This window comes from Choloepus didactylus, chromosome 4 (genome assembly GCF_015220235.1).
Source record: "Choloepus didactylus isolate mChoDid1 chromosome 4, mChoDid1.pri, whole genome shotgun sequence".
In the NCBI taxonomy this organism is placed as follows: domain Eukaryota; kingdom Metazoa; phylum Chordata; class Mammalia; order Pilosa; family Megalonychidae; genus Choloepus; species Choloepus didactylus.
The window spans coordinates 139,166,370-139,188,744 of NC_051310.1; the positions used below are offsets into that span (position 1 = coordinate 139,166,370).

At 37.2% G+C, this 22,375-nt stretch overlaps 2 protein-coding genes and 2 pseudogenes across 9 annotated transcripts in view; 1 reads left to right on the forward strand and 3 right to left on the reverse strand.

The window, feature by feature from the left end:
* The window catches only part of GANC (glucosidase alpha, neutral C), a 74,091-nt gene extending 63,593 nt beyond the window's left edge, over window positions 1–10,498 (reverse strand). Inside the window, exons 1-4 of the mRNA XM_037834218.1 lie at window positions 10,204–10,498; window positions 9,663–9,947; window positions 8,300–8,362; window positions 6,810–6,918 (exon numbers count right to left, since the gene is read on the reverse strand). Of these exons, the coding sequence (XP_037690146.1) occupies window positions 6,810–6,918; window positions 8,300–8,362; window positions 9,663–9,691 (201 nt within the window). The 5' untranslated portion in view covers window positions 9,692–9,947; window positions 10,204–10,498. The remainder of the gene's footprint in view (window positions 1–6,809; window positions 6,919–8,299; window positions 8,363–9,662; window positions 9,948–10,203) is intronic.
* On the reverse strand, window positions 198–5,630 carry LOC119530923 (annotated as a pseudogene).
* TMEM87A (transmembrane protein 87A) overlaps window positions 10,374–22,375 on the forward strand; it is a 62,299-nt gene continuing 50,297 nt past the window's right edge. For 2 of the 8 annotated variants that reach the window (XM_037834209.1, XM_037834217.1), the window contains exons 1-6: window positions 10,379–10,808; window positions 11,908–11,968; window positions 14,966–15,051; window positions 17,617–17,730; window positions 21,966–22,016; window positions 22,111–22,155. In XM_037834209.1, coding sequence (XP_037690137.1) covers window positions 10,656–10,808; window positions 11,908–11,968; window positions 14,966–15,051; window positions 17,617–17,730; window positions 21,966–22,016; window positions 22,111–22,155 — 510 coding nt within the window. In that variant the 5' untranslated portion in view covers window positions 10,379–10,655. Of the gene's footprint in view, window positions 10,809–11,907; window positions 11,969–14,965; window positions 15,052–17,616; window positions 17,731–21,965; window positions 22,017–22,110; window positions 22,156–22,375 lie in introns of all 8 variants that reach the window. The other 6 variants (XM_037834211.1, XM_037834212.1, XM_037834210.1 and 3 more) reach the window with 6 other exon arrangements.
* Window positions 18,068–18,508, reverse strand: LOC119532121 (annotated as a pseudogene).

Consider the following 22,375-nt stretch of genomic DNA (forward strand, 5'->3'; position numbering starts at 1 on the left):
CCAAGGAAAACTGAAATAAACACAAATCCAAGGAGCCCAATAAATAAAGCTACTTGGGTTGAAGGCAGTAGGGAGTGGCTCAGAGCCCCTACTATTTAGCCCCCTCCTCTCCCTGAATTGACCCACCTCCATGGAAAGCGCCCCCTCCCCAACCCCCAACCCTGTGGATGATGGTTTAAAACCACTTCCTTGGGATTTCTTAACTGCCAGTTGTTGCCCAATCTTTTCACCAAAACCTTGCTGTTTCAAAAAGTCTTGGCAAGAATGTTATATTCTTCTATCTAACTCATGTAAGAATTTCTAGCTATTCTTTTTCTTCTCTAGGAACCCATTTGGACATTTTTGAAAAAAATAAAATACAAATAAATTTCTGTATCTCTTCCTATTAGAAAGTGATGATTAGAAATGACAATGAAAAAATACGTTAAGCAGATATAGAAGTTGGATTGCTTAAACTAAGAATTGACAACAGTAGTTACACTCAAATTGCAGTAAGATAGATTTATGTTAAAATAAGCAAACATATAATTAAACATTTTTAATAGACTGATATCAGAAAGCTCAGGTTTTGCTCCCTCAGAAATATTTAAGACAGGTAAATATCTACCTATACAGAAAAGCAGAGATAAATCCTCACAAAAAGGAATAAATTTTGGAGGTTCTTTTTAGTATTAAAAGTCTCTATTTGGTTTTCCACAAATCTGTACTCAGAGGCCCATCTCCCATAGTTTGGGAAAAAGAGTATAAATTCCCATTTCTATCTTATTTCTCCCATAGTCAATGGAAACAACTAAAACCTAGTAGCTGGACACATGGGGAAAAATATCAGACAAGCTGTAAAAGTCACAGTGGTACAAACAGCTTTGTCTATGTATTCAAGCAGAACATCATTATATTAAACCAAAACCTTTTATTCACCCAGGACTAGAAGTCACAACTGGTAGAGACTCTTAAGACAGCCCTAGAACTCAAATTTAAATGGCAGTTAAGTGTTAAGAAGAAAATTATGATGCTATCAACTCCTCTTTGATGGGTATACCTTGTTTTCCCTCTGCATCCATCTCTCCACTATAATTTAAGGAAGAATTAACACAAAAGACCTAGAAGAGTGAGCTCCACCTCTCCCAGCTATTGATTAGGACCTCCCAGGATTCTAAGAATGTTGTAAGAGTTCATTAAATCGCTGCAAAGTACCAACTGCCCCCTCCACAGCTGGAGCCAGTTGGTTTATTGCAACCATCTATTCTCTACAGAGAACACTGGTGATTTTACACAGGACATTAGCTCGTTCCCCATGGACAATTAGTCTGTCGAGGTGTGCTTCTGGTTGTCTGGCCAGTTCCCAAGTTAGCTGCCTATTTCTGATCATTTCTGCAGAAACAGTACTGGCAAACAAGCAGTACTTAAGCCTCATCTTCCAAGGCGATGGCTGATTGGGAGAAGCCCCATTTTCCTCAGGCTTACGTGAAGAGGCAAGGGGTAACTTCATGGAGGTGCTCTGAGATATCCCTGCATCCTTGGAGAAGCTATTAGAAGTGTTGTTTCTAGCAAAATCTTGCAGTCAGTCTGCAAAAGTAAATATGTTGTCATATGGTCATTCAGGTCATGAGAAAGAATCAAAATTAGCAATATAAAATAGGTTGAAGACAAAGGTCTATTCTAGATAGCCTTGCCAGCAGTGATCTTTTTTTAAATTCAGTTTTACTGAGATATAGTCACATACCCTACAATCATCCACAGTGTACAATCAATTGTTCACAGAACCATCATACAGATGTGCATTCATCACCAAAATCAGGTTTTGAACACTGAATAAAATAAAATAAATAAAATAAAAATACAAGTAAAAAGAACACCCAAAATATCTCATGCCCCCAATCACCCCCTATTATTCGTTTACTTTTTGTTCCCATTTTTCTACTCATTAGCCCATACACTGGATAAAGGGAGTGTGAGCCACAAGGTTTTCACAATCACATGGTCACATTGTGTAAGCAACATAGTTATACAATCGTCTTCAAGAATCAAGGCTACTGGGCTGCAGTTCAACAGTTTCAGGTATTTCCTTCTAGCTGTTCTAAAACACTAAAAACTAAAAAGGGGTATCTATATAATACATAAGAATAACCTCCAGAATGACCTCCTGACTGCATGTGAAATCCCTCAGCCCCTGAAACTTTGTTTTGTTTCATTTCTCTTCCACTTTTGGTCAGGAAGGCTTTCTCAATCCCCAGGAGCCACGTCCCACGTCACCAGGGGGTTTATGCCCCTGGGAGTCATGTCCCACACAGGGGGGAGGGCAGCGAGATTACTGCAGAGTTGGCTTATAGAGACAGGCCACATCTGTACAACAAAAGAGGTTCTCTGGGGTTGACTCTTAGGCATAATTATAAGTAGGCTTAGCTTCTCCTTTGCAGGAATAGTTTCATAAGGGCAAGCCCCAAGATTGAGGGCTTGGACTATTAAATTGGTAGTCCTCAATGCCTGTAAGAATATCAGGAATTCCCCAGGTGGGGAAGTTTAATTTTCCATACTTTTCCACAGTCCCTCAAGGGGGCTTTTCATATACCTTTTTATCCTCTGCCCAAATTACTCTGGGATGTACCAGGGCTTCACACTAACCCGTACAAACAAACCAGATCTCACTCCCTATTCAAGGTGCCATGTAATTATGGTGCTTGAATAAACTGACCATTCAAGTTATATAGCATGCTACAGAAAATACAGATTTTCAAACAAATAAATATTTCTTCCTTTGGTCTCACACAGAAGTTGAAGTTTTAGAACACAGTCAATATCATCCACACCCTTTAGTCTGATTTACCTTAGTCCTAACCAAGGCATTTCATTCATATCTCTAATTGATGTCTGATCTCTTTTTCAGCTTCTTTAATATTTGCTGTATGGGGTAATGTAGACATTCATAGCTACTGAACTCTAACTCTACATCGCAGGTGTCATACACATACCCAAAGTTCCAGGGACCAATCAGGTTATACACAAGAGCTCAGCATCTCAGAATCTAGAAATAACTGTTACAACTCAGGAATAGAGGTAACTGCTCTAAGAGCTTACAATCTAGGACCCATTACAATAAGCCTTCCCCTGACAACCTATGCTCTCAGATTCAATTCTGAGTTTGCACATTATAGTTAGTCCATATCAATGAGGCACTATAATGTTTGTCTTTTCATTTCTGGCTTATTTCATGCCACATGTTGTCCTCAAGGTCCATTTACCTAGTTGCATACGTCACAACTTCATTTCTTCTTGCAGCTGCTCAATATTACGTTGTATATATGCAGCAGATTTCACCATTCCATTTATCAGTCGATGTACCCTTAGGCCACCTCCATCCGTTGCGAACTGTGAATACTGCCGCCATAAATACCAGTGTGCAAATGTCCATTTGTCTCCCTGCTCTCGGTTCTTCCAAGTATATACCCAATAACAGGGTTGCAGGACCATACGGCAACCCCATACTTAGCTTCCTGTGGAACCATCACACTGCCCTCCAGATGGGAAGAGCAGTGATTTTTAACAGCTAGATTTGGAGGACAGCATAATGTTCTCTGCTCCAAAATCACAAGACTAGATCTTCTCTGTTCTTCAAATCAGGTCAAATTTTCACTGATTGAACATTGAAAATTGAAAAGAACAGTTCTATAAATGCTGTCAACACTTTCCTGATCACTCCTTTCTTTTAAGGTTTTGTTCAGGATGCTTCTTTATCAAATTTCCACCTGATTATTCTGTCATCAGTAGTAATAGGCTATACTGTGACCCTATGTGAGAAAATGCATGCATCTAAACCTACAAACTTTTCTTCAAAGTCTCGAAGTCCTGAACCAGTGGTAACACAAAGGTCAGCACTTCAGCTTGTTTGGTAACATTACTGTGTCCCAGAAACATCATGTTGAATGAAGCCTCATTCTGTTTCCTGGTTGTTTATTAAGGGCTGATTGAGGTCAGGGGATGTGAAGGGACTTCAAAAATTAATAACAAATTATGACAATTCAAAAATTACTGCTTTTAGGAGTTTAATTGTGTGAGAGCCAACCGGCATTTAAGAGTGCTGGGTTTATCAGAATCTGCCTCATCAGTGAAACCTGAGAATTGCAGCTGTGAGGTGAATATGATTCTCTTTGACTTTGGGCTCTGTCTCTCTGAAGCTGTCATTCTGACTAAATGGATGTATGTAGCTTGTTTTAAATCTACAGACCACCCTTGTACCATATCCTAATGGGAAATCTCCCTTGAAATACCCATCTCATTTCAGGAACAGGCTACAATGGAGGCTCCTTGTCTCTACAGTAATTTGGATACAAGATCCAGACAATTTGAAAGATTACTGTCTGGATTTTCGTTGTCCCTATCAGGCTGACAATGCTGCTCTTACAGAGGGCATAAAATTTTAAGTCCCTATTAGTCATCTGAACTCCAAATGACAGGGAAGACATTAAGGTAGGTTCGGCTCAGACGGTGACCTCTAAAAACATATGTATTTGCATGCATTTGTCTGACATCAGAACACTGCCGATTCCCTACGCAACTCTGAAATTTCCAATACCTGACAATGGAGTTTGTTCCAAGGGGTTCTCAGAGTTCTCAGTCATGGGAGCTATGTTGCTGACATCCTGGATAATTTGCCCTTGCTTGTTGGGCTCCTCAGCTCCCATCTGAGTTGGGTGCCAACTTGTGTTGAGATCCTGTGGGTCCTTCTGGACTGTGGCTCCTGTTCTTTCGAAGGCATCCAGATCTGCTAGGCTCTGATCCTGGCACCTTACCTGCACAGTATTGTCCCTCGAGTTTTCAGGATCCAAGGAGAGATGTGTGCAGAGAAACTGGTCTAGGGTATTGTAAAAGGCCAAGTGATGTGGAGTCCACTACTAACTGCACTGGCATCAAACGGCATTGAGAATTTTCAATTTGCCCCACCACTGGTATTCAGGATGCTTCTGCCTCATTCACTTTGCTTCAGCATATATCCTTATGGCAATGGATTGTCCAGATGTTCAATATATTGTACCTCTGCAAGGACAGAAAGGTCTGTTCATGTTCTTGCCCAGCCATGAGACAACTACACCTCTCTGGGGTTAGGCACAAAGGAAGGGTTTTGGTGGACTTGCTATATTTCCTGGAGACCACTGCTTCTGCTGACCCTTTGCAGAGGGGTTTGGCTGGATGTCAGGCTGTTAGCCCAACTTGCTTAGAAGTCAAAACTGGCAGATGGCTCTCTAGAAGGAAATTAGTGCCGCCCCATTTTTTCCCAGGAACAGTTCTCAAACTAGGTTACAAAAGGATGTATAGTATAACTAGAGACCTGGATCAGCAATACAAGACCTATGACTTTGAGGATACAATGAGCTGAGAATGCAAAGGAATCACAGATGCAAAGCATGGAGACAAACTCCTCCAGAAAAAGGACAAGTAGAAGAAACTGCAGCACTAGGTTACGGAGAAAGGCTAACCATTCCATCTGCGCAGCTAAGAGAGGTGAACTTAAGTGTACTGCCACCATAACTACATCCTTATATTACTAGAAGTTGGGGACAGGAGAGGTAGATAATGAACACAGAATTGTTAATATGATTCCTAGCCCCTACTTCGTATTTGGCCAAGAAAGCCATGGTTGAGGATTCTACAACTATTAGATGGCTAAAATCTAAAACTTCATAAGGAAAGTTGCCTTCCTGATTTTGCAATTTTCGCATATGTGGGAATTAAGTTGGGACCCCTTCTAAATTAAAGGCTTACAAATGTATAGAGAATCCTATATAGGGCAGTTTCTGTTCTTCTTCTCTAATGAGTTTTCTCAGTCCAGAGTTACAGGGCATGAGCTACGGTAGTCATAAGGAGACCTCTCAGAGCTCTACAGTGGAAGGAGGGACTTCTTCTCAGCCTGCTTCCCAGAAATGGGATTTGTTAGAGGTAGTGGAGTTACTATCCAAGCTTTTAGGGACCTAGAGAGCATGGATTTAACTTTATCTTTCAGTCACATAAATTACCACTTTAGCAAGGCTGGTCTGAGTGGTCTTAAAGCATAGGATGCCTTTAGGGGATGAGGGAGAATCAAGAAGTAAGGGTCACACTGAGAGCATTAGGTACTTGTGTACAGTCACACTTCTTAGTTCTGCCCACAGGATTTCCTCTCGGACTACCCCTTCAGTATGGCACAGGTAAGAAAAAGTACTGATGATATTCTGCTCTAATCCTTTCAGTATGATAATCATTATGGTGACTTGCTGGTCAAGCAGCTCAGGAGAAGGAACAGTTGCGACTTGGGTTTTCAACTGTATAGTCCTTTTACTTATCCCCTTCTCCTGTGGCCTTCCCATGTTTTGAGGAAGTCACTATGTACCTTGCTCAGGTGACATGCTCCACTGTGCAATAATGCTAGAAAGAGCAAGGGTGTTTGATAGCATCTAACAGATGCAGGCGATGATTCTGGTTATTAGCTGCGTGACTTTGGACAAGTGATTTTCTAAAATCATTTAATTTTCTAAAATCATTTCATTTTCCTCATCTAAAAATTGGGGATAATACAATGTACTTCTTAGGGTATTAAGAAGACTAATCAAAAGGAAATAACATTTGCAAAACATCTAGGAAAGCATCCGATATGCAGGCAATCTGTATGTTAACATTCATATTATTAAAGTAATAGCGTAGATATGAGAAAAATGACCCTCCTTCTCTGAGTTTATTTTTCAAGTAAATATAGTTGGTTAACCTTCATGGAAACTTATTTCATTCAACCCAAGTTAATGTGGAAACAAATAATCCTCTGTAGAAAACATTCCTCTTACCTTAGTTGCTTCATTGATGATTTGGAACCTGGTGCTGTCTTTGTCTGCTGTGACTGAGTCTAGTAATGCCTGATAGGTAGACTTCTTTGAGAGCTGCTGCTTCTGACGCCTACAGATATGAAATACACAGATGTTTGAGAATTATTGGTGATTGTCAGCATCCAATAGATTATATTATCAAGTGGAAGCCACGTTAAATTTACTATTATTTTAGTTGATTTGGATACAGAGTATTTTATTATTTGAGAGCTAATAAAAAAATCAGTACTAGCAAGAATAATAATGAAATTGTTCACCATAACATTGTGCAAGGATGGCATCCAGTCTCCTTTATCGAGAAGGTGGGGCAATTTTCACAGATGACATTTATGAGCTTGTTAACTTCCCTGCCTCTGTCCATGAGACAATATATTCTAGTGGAAGCTCAATATATTCTAGCGGTTTAACAAGGTGATCAGTTGTTCACTACTGAATTCTAAGGTAACTGCTCAGAATTAAAATGATATGATTTTCTTCCTCTAGAGCACAGAGTGAATAAATTAGAAAGTTATAATATATAATACAATTTTTGAAGATTTTCAGGATCACATAGTTCTTTTTTTAAAATAATGATTTTTAAAAAATCTTTATATGAGGCTTCAGGAAAATAAACACTCTTTATCTGGTGGTGATGGGAGTAAAAATGGTATAAACCCTATAGAGGAAAATCTGGTAATATTTAAAAAAATTTCAAATGCATTTACTCTTTGACCCAGTAATCCCACTCCTGGGAACCTCTCTTATCCTGCATGTGTAGGAAATGACATGTGTATAGCTCTACATTGTGACAGTGCAATTACAGCAAAAGATGGGAAAAAACTCAAGGTTTCTGAGGATGGACTGAATAAATTATAGTACATTTACTCAATGGAATACTATGCAGCTGTAAAAAGGGAGAAGGATGCTCTCCATCAACTCATAAGCAGAGATCTTCAGGATAAACATGAAGAAGAAAAAATGAGGGATTCAACAGCACATACTGAAATCTACTTGGGGTAAGAAAGGGGTGGATTTTAGAATATATAAGTATTTACAAAAAGAAAGACTGTAAGGATAAATAACAAATTAATAAATCAGATTACTTATAGGAACAAAATGGGAAATGGAGTAGAAAGGCACAGGAATGGGAGCAACATTTTTCAGTGCATATCTTATTACATTATTTGATTTTTGAACCCTGTAAAAGTATTACCTTTTCAATGACTTAAAATTTGAAAATAAATTTACAAACATTTTGGCATTAAAAAGAAAATATCTATTTATTGAAATATTAAAAAATACTGAAGTATATAAAATTAAAAGTCAAAGGCCCCTTTCTGACAAACTCCTCAATCATTAAATTTCCTAACTCTTCCCTTCCTTAGAAAGCCTTCAGTTCTCAAAAACTTAGTATCAATTTTGAAATATTTTCAGAAATGTTTTGATCTAGATAATACATTTTCTTTCCTTACCTGTAAAAAGCAATCTTGCTGCAGTCTTTGAAATTTTTTTTATCCACAGCCTCATCTTCAATGCTAAATAAAAAGACATAAGAAAATTATTTTACACAGGGTTTCTGAAATAAATTTGTGTACCTTCTTTAACTACATTATGAACATGGAAAGTAAACCTTTGAAGTCTATTCTGTAATGCAAAATTGTGTCGTGGACATAACATCATAGCATTTGTGCTGCACTGCAAATCATCCAAGGTAAACAGCAAAATGCCAGGTTCTGGGATTGCCCTGAAAGCAATGGAAAAAGAGCAGTGCCTGTATCTTGTGAATTTGGCTCAAAAAATTACAACTTAAGGAAGAGCTCTTTCAAAAATTAAAAATAATGACTAAATGCTATGGCTGCAACAGGAAAATCTGAAGTAGCAAAACTAATAAACAAACAAACAGATAAAAAACAACTACCTTACTCAACAAAATTTTTTTCAGAAAATTCTAATTGGATGCTGGGCTCTGAGGAAGATATAAGAGCTGTATCCCAGCTTTCTGCATTAGAGAGCCTGACCAACAACCACAATGCTATAATAAAATATATTCAAGGAGCTAAAATAAGAATAAGAATACATACAGAAGAAAATTCTCTTGCTTTTAAGATGATGCTGTCAATCTAGAGGTCAATTGTTTTTTAAAACCAAGTTTCCAGAAGAACTGTTTCTGGAATAAAACATGAACAAGATGTATGTATACTGCTACTTGAGTTTATGTATTTAAATTAGCCTACATCTGATTAGACAACTATACACTACATAAAGAAAAAAACATTGTCATGCAGAAGTGTGGCTGTACACATTTTAAGTCAGCATGTCCTAGATTATGTAGGAGGCTATGACTGACCACAAATTTCAAAACATTATGAAAAGCCCAGAAAGATACGCTTGGCTATACTAAAAAAGTATCATGGAAGTAAATCATGTACTTCATCATCACACTCAGTCTTTGTCACTGTTCCTTTGTCACTGTTCTTGGAGTCCTAGACTTGAAGAATGAGTTCCAGAGTGATACAGGAAGAGATGTGTATAGCTGAACCCAGAAAGCTTGTAATTCATGTGTTAAGGAAGTTCTAATCACAACTCTTCCACCACTATGTTATTTAAGATTCCTGAAAGTATTTTATGAAGAACCAGTTATAATCAACTAACTCCCTGGGGAACTGAGAAAAAACAATAAACATTAAGTGCATAAATATAAAACATACAAGAAAGTGCAATCAATCAATCAATCAAACCCTCAAAGCCAAAATGTTGCCGTTAGATACTTGCGGGTACTACTACCTGCTTCCGTGGGCCCTGAAGCCAGCCCCTGCAGGAGCACTGGGCCTTTACCTGATTTCCTCTTTTACGGCTGCTTCCATGGTTTCCAGTCGTCGGGGCCAGCTCCCTGCGCTCTGTCCAAGGATGACTGCTCGACTTTCTAAATTACAACTAACATTTCAGGTACCTGGGAACTCTCCAAGTTCTTAATTAGAGACGAATCTTGCCGCTTGCTCCTGGGATTTCTGGGTCCCAGCTAGCATTTCTACAGGGATTTAGGTAGAAAGTTTTTGTTGCTGATGAGCAATGTGCTCGTCCGCTGTTCTTGCAGCGGAAGGGGCGTGTACGCGATGAGCCCTGGAGAATAAAAATAAAAAAGATTAAGAAGCAGTTGTCTGGGAAAGTATCGAGAAGGCCTCTCTGATTGGGGTGAAGCTTCCGCATCTCAGTGGCGCTTATGCCACAGATGGAGGAAGCTGACTCGCTCTCAACCCGTTGTTAGTTTTGAGTGGGGGAGTGCAGGCCAGGTCTTGTAGCATCATACTTCTCTGGACTATAAGAGGCCGAGGAATCGCCATCTACCCGCCCCCCATTCCAGCCTTTACGTAAATACCTCCGAAAACAGAGGGCTCACTACCCGCTCTCAATCACGGAGCCAGATTTAACAACTTTCCCAGCCCTTCAGCCCGCGCATCTGACTTTGACTTAGAAGGGAGGAAGAGCTGGGGCGAGCGGGAAGAGAGAATCAAAGGCGGCACGGAATGACTGCCTGGTCCCCAAATCCGTCAATGGCTGGGAGAGAGGGTAAGAGTAGACAGAAGCCCGGGGTGTTCTTGGAGCTCATCCTAACGCTCCAAAGTGACCAGGTACAGCAAGACGACGCCTGCGCAAAACGACCACAAACTCAAACGCACAGGGAATGACTGGCGGAGGGTGGAGCCGTTGAGTCGCAAAACAAACAAGCCCCGCGAGCTTTCGAGGACCCGGATGATCCCGCCCCGAAAGGAAAGCCGGAAGAGGGCGGGACGGACCGGAAGAAGGTGAAATGCTTTCGGTAGACACTCCATGGTTGTGAAGATGGCGGTGGCTGCGTGGCTTCAGGTGCTGCCTGTCATTCTTCTTCTTGGGGCTCAGCCGTCCCCATGGTCACTTTTCGGTGTAGGACCGGGGACCGTCTCTGCTGCCGATCGATCCAAGTGGCACGTTCCGATACCGTCGGTGAGTGTTCACTTCAGTAGCGACTGAGCCCAGGGAAACAAGGGGTAGGGCTACGGTGGCCCACGGGGTACACGAAGTTTCCTCTAAAGTCTGCTCCCCAAAGAGGTGGGATTGCTGGGAGCGTCTGTGTTGCTGGCCTGCAGGGACCCATCTCCCTGGAGCAGTCTTGAGCTTATGTGGTTAGAATAGTCACTTCAGGGAAGGAGTTGTGGAGCGGTTTCTTTTCAGGAAACTAAAAGAACTCTTAAGTGCCTGACTTGGGATGTGTAAACTTGATGTTGAATGGAAGTGGAGAATGGTCTTAGCCCGAAGTTTCACAGAATCCAGCTACCCGGGCTTGGATGAGAGGGATATATAAATGATAGCGTCTTCATTTCTGTTTCTTTTATTTTTTTTCCTTGCATTTTTTTTTTGTTGTTTCTTGGTAATTTTATTTTGAAGTAGTTTCTTAACCTCAATTGAGTAAAAGGTATAGCTCTGTGAGTAGACAAGAACCAGATGCAGGCAGGAAGTGCCGAAAAGTGCTAGACCTGTTTAAAGCACGTTGGCCTTTTCGTGTCATTTTGCTCTGCTCACTGGCTGTATTGCCCACATCTTATTTGGTGAGCTTTATACCTCTTGTTCATTTGGTGAAGATCAACAGGTTCTTATTTTTATGTTTTTACCTGTTGTTACTAAAGGGGTTAATAGTTAAGTTCTTTTAGATTTAACCGGCTCTCTGCTCATAGACGAATTCATTTGGAAAAAAAGAAGATTGGTTATTCCAGACAGTGATAAGTGAGCAAAGGGAATGAACTGATTAAGGGAAACCTTCCATGGTGATTTAAATTAAGTTGGGATTTTTAGCAGCTTCCCTTCTAGAGTTCTTGCTTCACGGCCTGTGGAAAAACAATCATGTCCTTGCACCAACAAGCAAAATCATGCAGATTGGATATGGTCAAATTTTACTAAAAGGAGAGGCATTGATATCTTTTTTTGTTGTTAAATCTGATTTGAACATTTTTTAAAATACAGGTTTTCATATCAGCCATAATTCTAATATGCCTTGGGCATTAAAGTGGTCCAATGCTAATTATCTTTCTCTGCTTTATTTTTGCAGGGGAAAAATTATTTTAGTTTTGGAAAGATCCTCTTCAAAAATACCACTATCTTCCTGAAATGTGAGTTTGTGAATTTCATGAGGTTTTTATTAGAGTTTTTGAGTGATTTTTAAACTTTTAAATTACTTACGTTCTATCTCTGATCTGCTCTCAACATATTTTTTTAAGTTCTGAAATTGAGTAGTCTAGCATGATCTAGGATTATATTAACACATAGTATAACAAAGGTCCTTTCACTGATTAGTTTCAGAATACTTATTTATTTCTTTCTTTGTTTTCTGGTGTTTACATTATGTGATTAAGTTAGACAATCACATCTCAGTTGAATTCAGTTAAATATGTAGATCACTTGCATGGTGTTTTAAGCTGTTCTGAGTCATAAAGATACAACTGTTTTTACTTTTGTGTGCTTGTTAAATGTTTGCTGAACACATGACCTAGCTTTGTCAGGCCCTTGACTATGAATGAATATATTCAGTAAATCTTTTATTTACCAAAGGAGTACTTTACCATCTGGTTCTTTGGAAGAGGATCCTCAAAGATATTATCAGGAAATAGAGATTAGGTGGAGTAATGCCAGTCCATCCAATGGGAAAACCACTGCATCTGAATAAAGTATCCCATCGTGTACTGAAGAAAAGTCATGAAACTGGTTTCATTTTAAAGAATGAATGATCATGGGCAGTTCTGTTTAGAAATTAGGGATGAAATGTGTGCGTATGCGTATCTGTCTCCATAAAAGTGCAAATCTATAAGTCATAGTTGGATGATTAATCATTTAGTAAGTAGTTATTAAATACCTACTGTGTGGAAGGCACACAGGAAAATGATAGAAAATGGGATCAAGGAGGCAGTTAGAACTTCTGTCAGCCTCAAATCTACTCTGGACACACTGGCCTTTCTTGTAAGGTTGATTTACTAGATAAACGTAGCTTTTAGGGACAGCAGGAGGTTGACTTTTGTAATAACCTGTCAAGTAGGTAACTGTGTTTTCTTTTCTGTCCTTTAATTATGTACAGTCTTTTCTCGTCTGTATTTTGATCTTATGGTGTTTCTCCAAGTTACACAAGCTGCATATTTTGAAGTGCCTACAGTTCATTGTTTCTGGCGGATTTGAGGCTCCTTGATATTTACATGAGTTTTCTCTTTGTTACTTCTTTGCTTTCCCATATTTATTAATTGTCTCTGGTTTTGTAGTTTTGTAGCTTTACAATCTTTTGATTGAATAGGCAGACCATTTTTATTGTTTCTTAAAGTCTTCTGTTCAAAGTTCTTAAATCTCTTTTAGCGTAAATAGTAGTAGATTTTTGCTCCCAAGTTTCCTTGCAGATTTACTGTTTAGAGGATGTTTTCTTACTGGCTTTTAATTAATTTATCTGATCTCTAGTTATTCTTCTGAATAGTTCTTAGCAAGATTGTAATATCCTTTTTATCATTTCCATAAATTCTATTCAACATGTCCTGTCATTTAAAAATGTCCTGGTCGTTTAAAAATTAGTTAGAGAAAACAATTTAAAACAAAAATAGGGGAAAACTTATAATTAGATATATCTCTTTTCTTAAGATCCAAAAATAGGTTCCTTCATTGTTCATCTTTGTCACATTTGCATAAAGTATTTAGTCTCCAGTGTATATTTTCCTTTCCACATGAGGAAGCAGAGAAAAAGGGATTATTGACTTTCCTAGTTGATACAGCTAATCAGTCAGATAGTCAGAATTATATGCCCATGTCTTCAGACAAATGCCTTGATCCACTAGAAAATTGCATTTCAAACTATAATTATATGGAACTTCAATGATTTCATGAGGTTCCTTGAGGCTTCTCTTAAAGTGGGCTTTGAAAAAAGTCTAATACTCTTTATTGTTACTCTTGGTGTTCCTAATTTCCCTAACCAGGTGTTAGATCCCAGAAAGAAAGGAACTAACATGTAGAAGGAGTTTCTAACCCAGAGGCCCCGCAGGTTATCTCACAGAAAACAGGCGCCCCATAAACTAAAGAATGAAGGCTGTTTAAGGCTGTCCCTGCCACAGTGGTGCCCCAACCCCAAAAGGCGGGTAAAAGCAAGATCAGATATTTCTGTAGGACAAATAACTGAAAAGTCCTGCTCTCCCTAGATAGATAATGTAGCTGCTTTTCTGAGAAGAATAATGGGCTAGAATCCTAACAACCTATCAGCCTAGAGGTTGACAGACACCCACCCAATGGAGGCCCAGAACACACTCAGCAGGACCCTTCTCCCCCAACACCCTTCCCTCCCCACTTGGGTTTTTCCTTTAAAAATGCTGCTCTCAGATAGAGGGCTGGAGCCATTTTTCCTTTCTTTCTTTTCTGATGGCTCCCACCTGCTTTCTTCTGCTTTCTTTCTCTAATAAACCTTAAACTCTCTACTTAAACCATGACTCGCTGCGTTTGTGTGGATTCTTGAACGGCTCTGAACCTAACACCAGGCTTGCTTTCTGTTCTTCCTATCCAGTCTTGTTATCTTCAAGGTCCAAGCCATGAATTTTTCTGTCAGTGGAACTACTATTGATGCCACCACTTGATAGTCATATGAGTATTTCCTTGTGACATCCCTAATGTTGTTATTCCTTCTTTTCCAACTGGAGCTTAGCCTTTTTAAGGGTCTTTAACAATTTGTTTTCTCTCATTCTCCTCTTTGGCCTAAAGCTACGGAGTTAGTACCTTTGTTCACTTAAGCATTCTGCTCAGTAAATGTTTGAATGATAGTAGATGTGTTTTAACTTAGGACTCTGTTATCACTTCCAGGTATTTCCCAGTAGAGAACCAGAAATAGAGGTTTTAAGGCATAAAATAGAGCCACAGTTTCAAAAGCTTAAAACTGCTTAACAGGTATCTTTCTTTCTATGAACAGAAATACTTTTATTTGAAGAATGTTCGATTGTTTTAAAGGGTATTACTCCAATACCTTATGTTTAGAGAAGGGATGGTCTTTGAGTATCTCAGTTTAGGGCAGGAAATAAATAGGATATGTGGGAAAATGCTTTGTTTGGGAGTTATCTTTTATTCACAAAGATTTATTTATTTATTTTTTATAGTTGATGGAGACTCTTGTGCTCTATCTTTGAATGTAACCTGGTATCTGAAAAGTGCTGACTGTTACAACGAAATCTTCAACTTTAAGGTAAGGATCATAATTGCAGACTTTTCTTGGATCTTGGAGATCATCTGGTCTCAACCTCTTAATTTTATAGAGGAAAGAGTGTCGTGTAGTAATGGGGGAGCAGAGATGAAACCAGAATCCTTGCTTACCGATTGCCAGATCTACTGTACTAGCAGTTCTCAAACTGTTTGGTCTTAGAATTCTGTTACATTCTTAAAAATTGTTGAGGACTCCAGAGATCTTTTGATTATGTGGGTTACTGTATTAGAAATTTAAAAATACAGTATTTATTTATTTATTTTAAAGCAATTATAAATGTTTTACATGTTAGTGTAATATATTTTTAATGAAAACCATTTTTCAAAAAAAATTGAGAAGAGTGACATTGTTTTGCATTTTTGCAAATCTCATCAGTGTCTAGTTTAATAGAAGAAAGCTGGGTTCTTATATCTGCTTCATTCAATCTCTTGTGATGTTTTATTTTGGTTGAAATATGTGCAGAAAATTCAGTCTCACGTAGATACATAGTTGGAAAAGGGAATGATATTTTAATAGCCTTTTCAGATAATTATCGTTTACTTTGATTCTAACACCAAAGCTCAACAAGCAGAGTTTCTTTGTAGCAATGTGGAATCTGAAACCACATCAGTGAACTTTTTTGTCCTCTATTATATTAAAATTCATTGTGTATCTGCACTTGGAATGGATCTTTTACCCATGCATGATTTTGTAATATCATTTATGAGTAATTTTGAAAATATTGGTTGACTGAGTCATATAAATCTTTGAAATGCTAACTGATTTCATTTTACAATATTAAAAAAAAATTACGTTTGTTACAATTACCTCTAGTCTCATCAGGAACTGCTTAAGTGTTGGGAAGCCTTTAAGCTCACAGTGGCAGACAAGTTTCCCAAAATTCCAGCTTTTGCTTATAAGCTCAAACTTTATCATTGGCATGGAAAACTATCAGTTGTCTTCTCTGAAGTGACTTACTCCCTTTGCCAATTTCCAAGAAAATGTCTAGTTTTCTTGTTGAGTAACCATAGTTTATCAGTCATTCTTTCTAGTAAATATGTGTTCCATGAAAAAAAGTGGCTAGTTCAGCTTGCAAGTCAAACAATTGTGTAAGTGCTTTTTCTAGAGGTAACCATCACACTTTTTTTGCTATTTTGTGTATTTCCCATTTTGTCATCTAGAATATTTTAAAAGGCACATAGTCAAGGGTCCAGATTTAATAACATAAATAAGTTTTACTGCTTCATCAAGGGCATTCTTAGGTGAAATTGGCATTTTTTTTTTTAAACTACTAGTTTGTGGTGATAAAGAGTATAACAACAAGTACAGTTTGGTGCCATTGACTTGATTCCTGCTAAGGGGCAGTAGTTTTACTTACCTTTGTTTTGTACTGTTAGGGAGAAGCAAGTAATATCCTGTTATTATTATGAAAATAGTTTTGGCTTCTCAGACCTCATGAGAGAGATCTTGGGAGCCCTCAGGGATCCATGGACCACACTTTGAGAATTGCCATACTATACTCTATTTCAGCATTGAAAATATATTGCTCCATATTGGGTTTTTCAGGCTTTTTCCATTCTGTTTCCATCTCTTCACATTGATTTCTTTTCTTTTTACGACTCCCCTGCTATTTTTAAGGTTTCTTCCCAAAGATAGTTTAACTGGTCTTTAAAAAATGCTCACTGTCCAGCCATCTCAGTTTTCAAAACCCAAGCATTTTTAATCTTTTCCTAGTACTAGCATTTTACATTATGTCAGTGCTGGTGATTGTTTTTTGCTTTTGTTATATATAAACATTGGATAGGATTGCTTTGATGGGGAGGATAGAATGAACTGAAGAATTTAGAGAAGTGATAACATCTTCAGTATACAGTTGAAGTATTGTTAGTGTTTTTCTTTTAATTGATTGCTAAAAGAATTTATAGCAAAACTTCATATATTTGCAACTTGGGATAATCTGTTCAAGATGTTAGCAGATCCTGTCTTCTTAGGTAGTGCAAGTTAAGAATTTGAAGATTATTTCAGATTGCCACAGGACAAAAGTGTAGAAACAACAAGCAGACAGTTGGAGACATGAGACTGGAGCTTAGAAAAAGGAGGGCAAGGTTAGATATGGTAGAAAAATCACAGAACTGGTTAGGTGAAGCCACAGAAATAGATGAATTTTTTGAGAGTATCAGTAGTGACTACAGTGGCTACAACAGCTTTGTTCTCTGTCTTAGCTTATGAATATGAATATGTATTTTTGTTGATATTGTTAATTAGGTAAAGTAAATCTTGTAAATTTATTTTAACGTGACAAAACCCTCTGAATTTTGACAGTTTCCCAGTCTTCCTGAATTGTTAGAAGAACTTTACTTTGTTAACAAAACATTAGAATTCTGTACTTTAAAGTCTAATTATTTTAGATTCTTGGAGACTAATATGTAGAGTCTTTATCTGATGTTTTTAATTTTTAAAATAGCAAACCCCAAATTTTATTTGTATTAAAGGTGATCTCTTTGTTATCTTCTAAATATCTTGTTTTTGAAACCTAAGTTAATTCTTTATTTTTCTCTGTTTTTCCAGCCAGAAGAAGTAGAGACGTATTTGGAAAACCTTAAGGAAAAAAGAGGCTTGTCTGGGAAATATCAAACGTCATCAAAATTGTTTCAGAACTGCAGTGAACTCTTTAAAACACAGGTAGTGTTTGGAAGTTGTTGGAGGGGAATAGAAGGGATAAACAATGTGATGTCTGTATTTTTGGCTACATCTACTTCTCACTCCTCAATTACTTATTCTGGCAGAAGTAAATTGGAAGCATGTTCTGATATGTACATATTCAGCCACTTATATGTTTATCTCATAAGAGAGAGGATGTGGTTTCCTTTGTACATAAAAAGCAAACCCAGATTTAATTGTTTTTTTTTCCATTTAGTATAAAAGAATATTTGAATTCTTGTCCTTAGAAACTATAAAGACTATACATGATTTGGAAATGAGACTGTACCAATCAATGGCCAAAGAAGAATCATTCATTCTATGCCTTCTCTTTTCTGTGGTCACTCGGGAATATGTTATCAGCTATGATTGTTGTTGCCTGTCATCTCCCATTGTTTTTTCCCGTGTATTCACCATAGTCTATTTTTCCTTCCACATAAATTCATGACCCCTTCTTCACATACTGATACGCTAACTCTCTGAGGCCTGGCTGGAATACAGATATTCTGTGCCATGTTGTTTTTTGACTGACATCACCCATTTGGTATGCTTCACTTTTCCCTGATCACCGCATCTTATTTGTTGCTAGAGAAAATGTGACTGGGTTTTTTCCTTCTGCTTGTCTCATGACAGGGTCCTGACCCACTCGCCCATGTAATTGCACACGATATAGAGATCTTTCAAGAACCAAATTGCTAGCTACTTCAGACTCATGTCTTACAAATTGATGAAGTGCCTGTAAGACAGGTCTTCGAAACATGGTTTCTATTTTCTTTTCTTAATCTAATATGTGGTCTTTTCCCACACCTAATGCTGTGGCCCCCACAGAGAAACAGTTCAGGTGAACCGGTGATTCAGGGATCATGCTAATTCTTTTAAAATATAAATTTTTTTTATTACAGAAGTTATAGGTTTACAAAAAAATGCGGAAAATGCAGTTCCCATATTCCTCACCCTTTTTAAAATGCAACTTTATTGAGGTATATTCACACACCATAGAAACCGTCTGAAGTATACAATCATTGGCTCACAGTATCATCACATAGTTGTGCATACATCCCCATGATCAGATTTAGGACATTTTCATTACTCTAGAAAAGAAATAAAAATAAAAAAGAAGACCCTAAGTCTCCCACACTCCTTATCCTCTCCCCCTCCATTATTGACCCATAGTATTTAGTGTGGTACAGATGTTACTGTTGATGAAAGAGTATTAAAATATTACTGTTAATTATAGTCCATAGTTTGCAATAGGTACCTATTTTCCCATATACCACTCTATTATTAACTCCTTGTAATAGTGTTGTACATTTGCTCTAGTTCATGAAAGAACATTTTTGTATTTATACAGTTAATCACAAATATTGTCTACCACAAGATTCACTGTTATACAGTCCCATGTTTTAGCCTCCAACTTCCTTTCTTGTACCACCCCCCTTTTATTAATACCTTGCATTAGCGTGGTACCATTGTTACAGTTGATGAAACAATATTATTATAATTGTGCTATTAACTATAATCTGTAGTTTACATTAAAGTTCACTATGTTGTACTGTCCTATGTTATTTTAAATAATTTTTATATTAGTAACATATAACCTGAAATTTCCCCTTTAATCACATTCAAATATGTAATTCAGTGTGATTAATTACATTCACAGTGTTGTACAACCATTACTACCATCTGTTACTAAAACTTGTCCACCACCTAAATAGAAATTCTGTACCAATTAAGCATTAACTCCCCATTTCCTACCCCACCCTGGCCCCTAGTAACCTGTATTCTAGTTTCTTACTCTTTGAATTTACTTGTTCTAATTATTTCATATCAGTGAGATCATAGAATGTTTTGTCCTTTTTGTCTGCTTTCTTTCACTCAACATGATGTCTTTAAGATTCATCCATGTTGTCACATGTATCAGAACTTTTTTCTTTTTTATAGCTGAATAATATTCCATTGTGTGTGTGTGTATGTGTATATATACCATATTTTGTTTATCCATTCTTCTGTTGCTGGACACTTGGGTTGCTTCCATCTTTTGGCAATTGTGAATAATGCTGCTATGAATGTCAGAGTGCAAGTATCTGAGTCCCGCTTTCAGTTCTTTTGGGTATATACTTAGAAGTGGGATTGCCAGGTCATCTGGTAATTCTAGACTTAACTTTCTGAGGAATTGACAAACTATTTTCCATAGTGGCTGTACTATTTTACATATCCCTCCATATCCTGTCCTACATTTGTTATTTTCCATTTTTTAATAGTAGCCTTTCTAGTGGGTGTGAAATGGTCCCTCACTGTGGTTTTGATTTGCATTTCTCTAATGTCTAATGATTTTGAACATATCTTCATGTGCTTTTTGACCATTTGTATATCTTTGGAGAAATATTTATTCATGTCTTTTGCCCATTTTTAAAATTTGGTTGTCTTTTTATTGTTGGGTTGTAGGACTTCTTTATATATTCTGGATATCAAACCCTTATCATATATGTGATTTCTGATATGAAATTCTGTTTCCTTAGAAAAAGGTTCTAACACCAGTTTTTTGAGAGAAAGGAAATTATTTTATATATATTGAAAGTATTTATTGTGACTAAAGCCTTTGCTTTGTTCTTGCTGCATTTAAAAATTACGAACGAATATTTAGCAAATTGCTTTAAAGAGGCAAGCAAGTCATGGGAAGCTAGATTTTCTGCTTAGTTATTGGAATTAAAGTTTATTGATAATGAAGACTTTAATAATTTATTGAAAAGTAGGTGAGGTAATTGATAATTGGACTATAGGGATTGAGTACTTGTCATAGCTGAGGTTTTATGGACTTGTAGGGAAAAGAAAATAGCTTAAAATGTTGGAGGAATAGTAGAAAAGGAAAGCTAGGAAAGATGTAATATTGAGTAGTTGCTATGATTTCTGTTGATTCTTCAAATTTATCCTCCAGGCTAGGAGGATTGGTTGGCCCTTTAAAAATTTGATTATGGAAAGCTACAGGCATACCTCGTTTTATTGTGCTTTGCCTTATTGCGCTTCACAGATACTGCATTTTTTACACATTGAAGGTTTGTGGTAACCCTGTGGCGAGCAAATCTATTGGCACCATTTTTTCAATAGCATGTGCTCACTTCGTGTCTCTGTGTCACATTTTAATTAAGGTATGTACATTGTTTTTTTAAACACAATACTATTGCACACTTAATAGATTACGATATAGTGTAAACTTTTATATGCTCTGTGACTTGCTTTACTGTGATATTTGCTTTATTATGGTGGTCTGGAACTGAACCCGCAATATCTCCGAGGTATGCCTGTACTTGTTGCATCCTGCTGCCCAAGGTTTACTGCTTTTAGATATGCTATAATCCTTCCAGTGTCTTGGCATATGTCCCTTTGGTAAGATTTTCTCTCCTCCAGTCTAATGTAACAGACTTAAATTATACACTCTAGTAAGGAGAATGCTTCATCTACTGATAACTGGTAGGAAAGGTAATTAGTGTAGTTTATTTTTACTGGCAGGGAGTGTAATGTGGTGGAAGGATCAGTGAACCTAAGAGAGGAATCTTAGGTTCAAATCCCATTTCTGCTTCTAAAGTTTTAAGAGCTTTGAGCCTCAGTTTTCTCATCTGTAAAATTAGAGGGAACTTGTCTTGAGATCCCTTTATCATAAGCATGTATCTTACGGTTAAGGTCTTGTTTGTCCTAAATGTCTATAATTCTTATAGAAAAATTGTGTGGGCAATTGGATTTGATATTTTTTTAGTTCCTGGCAGGGTTTTATTTACTTATTTGTGGTTAATTGGAAATGCTAATGCCTATGCCATATTATTATATTTACTGTTAAAGTATTATGTTTTGCTGTAAGCATTTCTATGTTTGTTTTTTTAAATTCAGTTTTATTGAGATATATTCACATACCATATAATCATCCATGTTGTACAGTCAGCTGTTCGCAGTACCATCATATAGTTGTACATTCATCACTGCAATCAAGTTTTGAACATTTTCCTTACACCAAAAAGAATGAAAATAGGAATAAAAAATAAAAGTTAAAAAAAAATGCCCAAATCATTCCATCCTCACCATCCCACCTTATTTTTCATTTAGTTTTTGTCCCCATTTTTCTACTCATCCATCCATACACTGGATAAAAGGAGTGTGTTTTGAGCTATGCTTTTTGCTAGTATTATAAAATTTTTCACTAATTTTAGTTTATATTTGTTTTATAGAGCTTTTCTGGCGATTTTGTACGACTGCCTCTTTTAGGAGAAAAACAGGAGGTAATTCTTTTTCTGGTTATCATGAATTTTTGACAGTAAAGTAACAATTCTGAATTCCTTTTTTTTTTTTTTTTTTTTTTTTTAATATTTAAAGGCTAAGGAGAACGGAACAAATCTTACCGTTATTGGAGATAAATCTGTAAGTGTATTTGGGAATTTGGGGTGGTGAACAGATATTTCAGTTTTCTTTTGTTTGTGTATTTTTAAATTATTCTCTTAGTGTGCTAACATTTAAAAAGTAACTTAGAGAATGGAAGTTATACACCAGAAGGCTGATCATGATGGTTGTCTCTGGATAATGCTATTATGAGTGATTTTAGTTTTCTTCTTTGTGTTTTCAGTATTTTCTGTATTTTCTG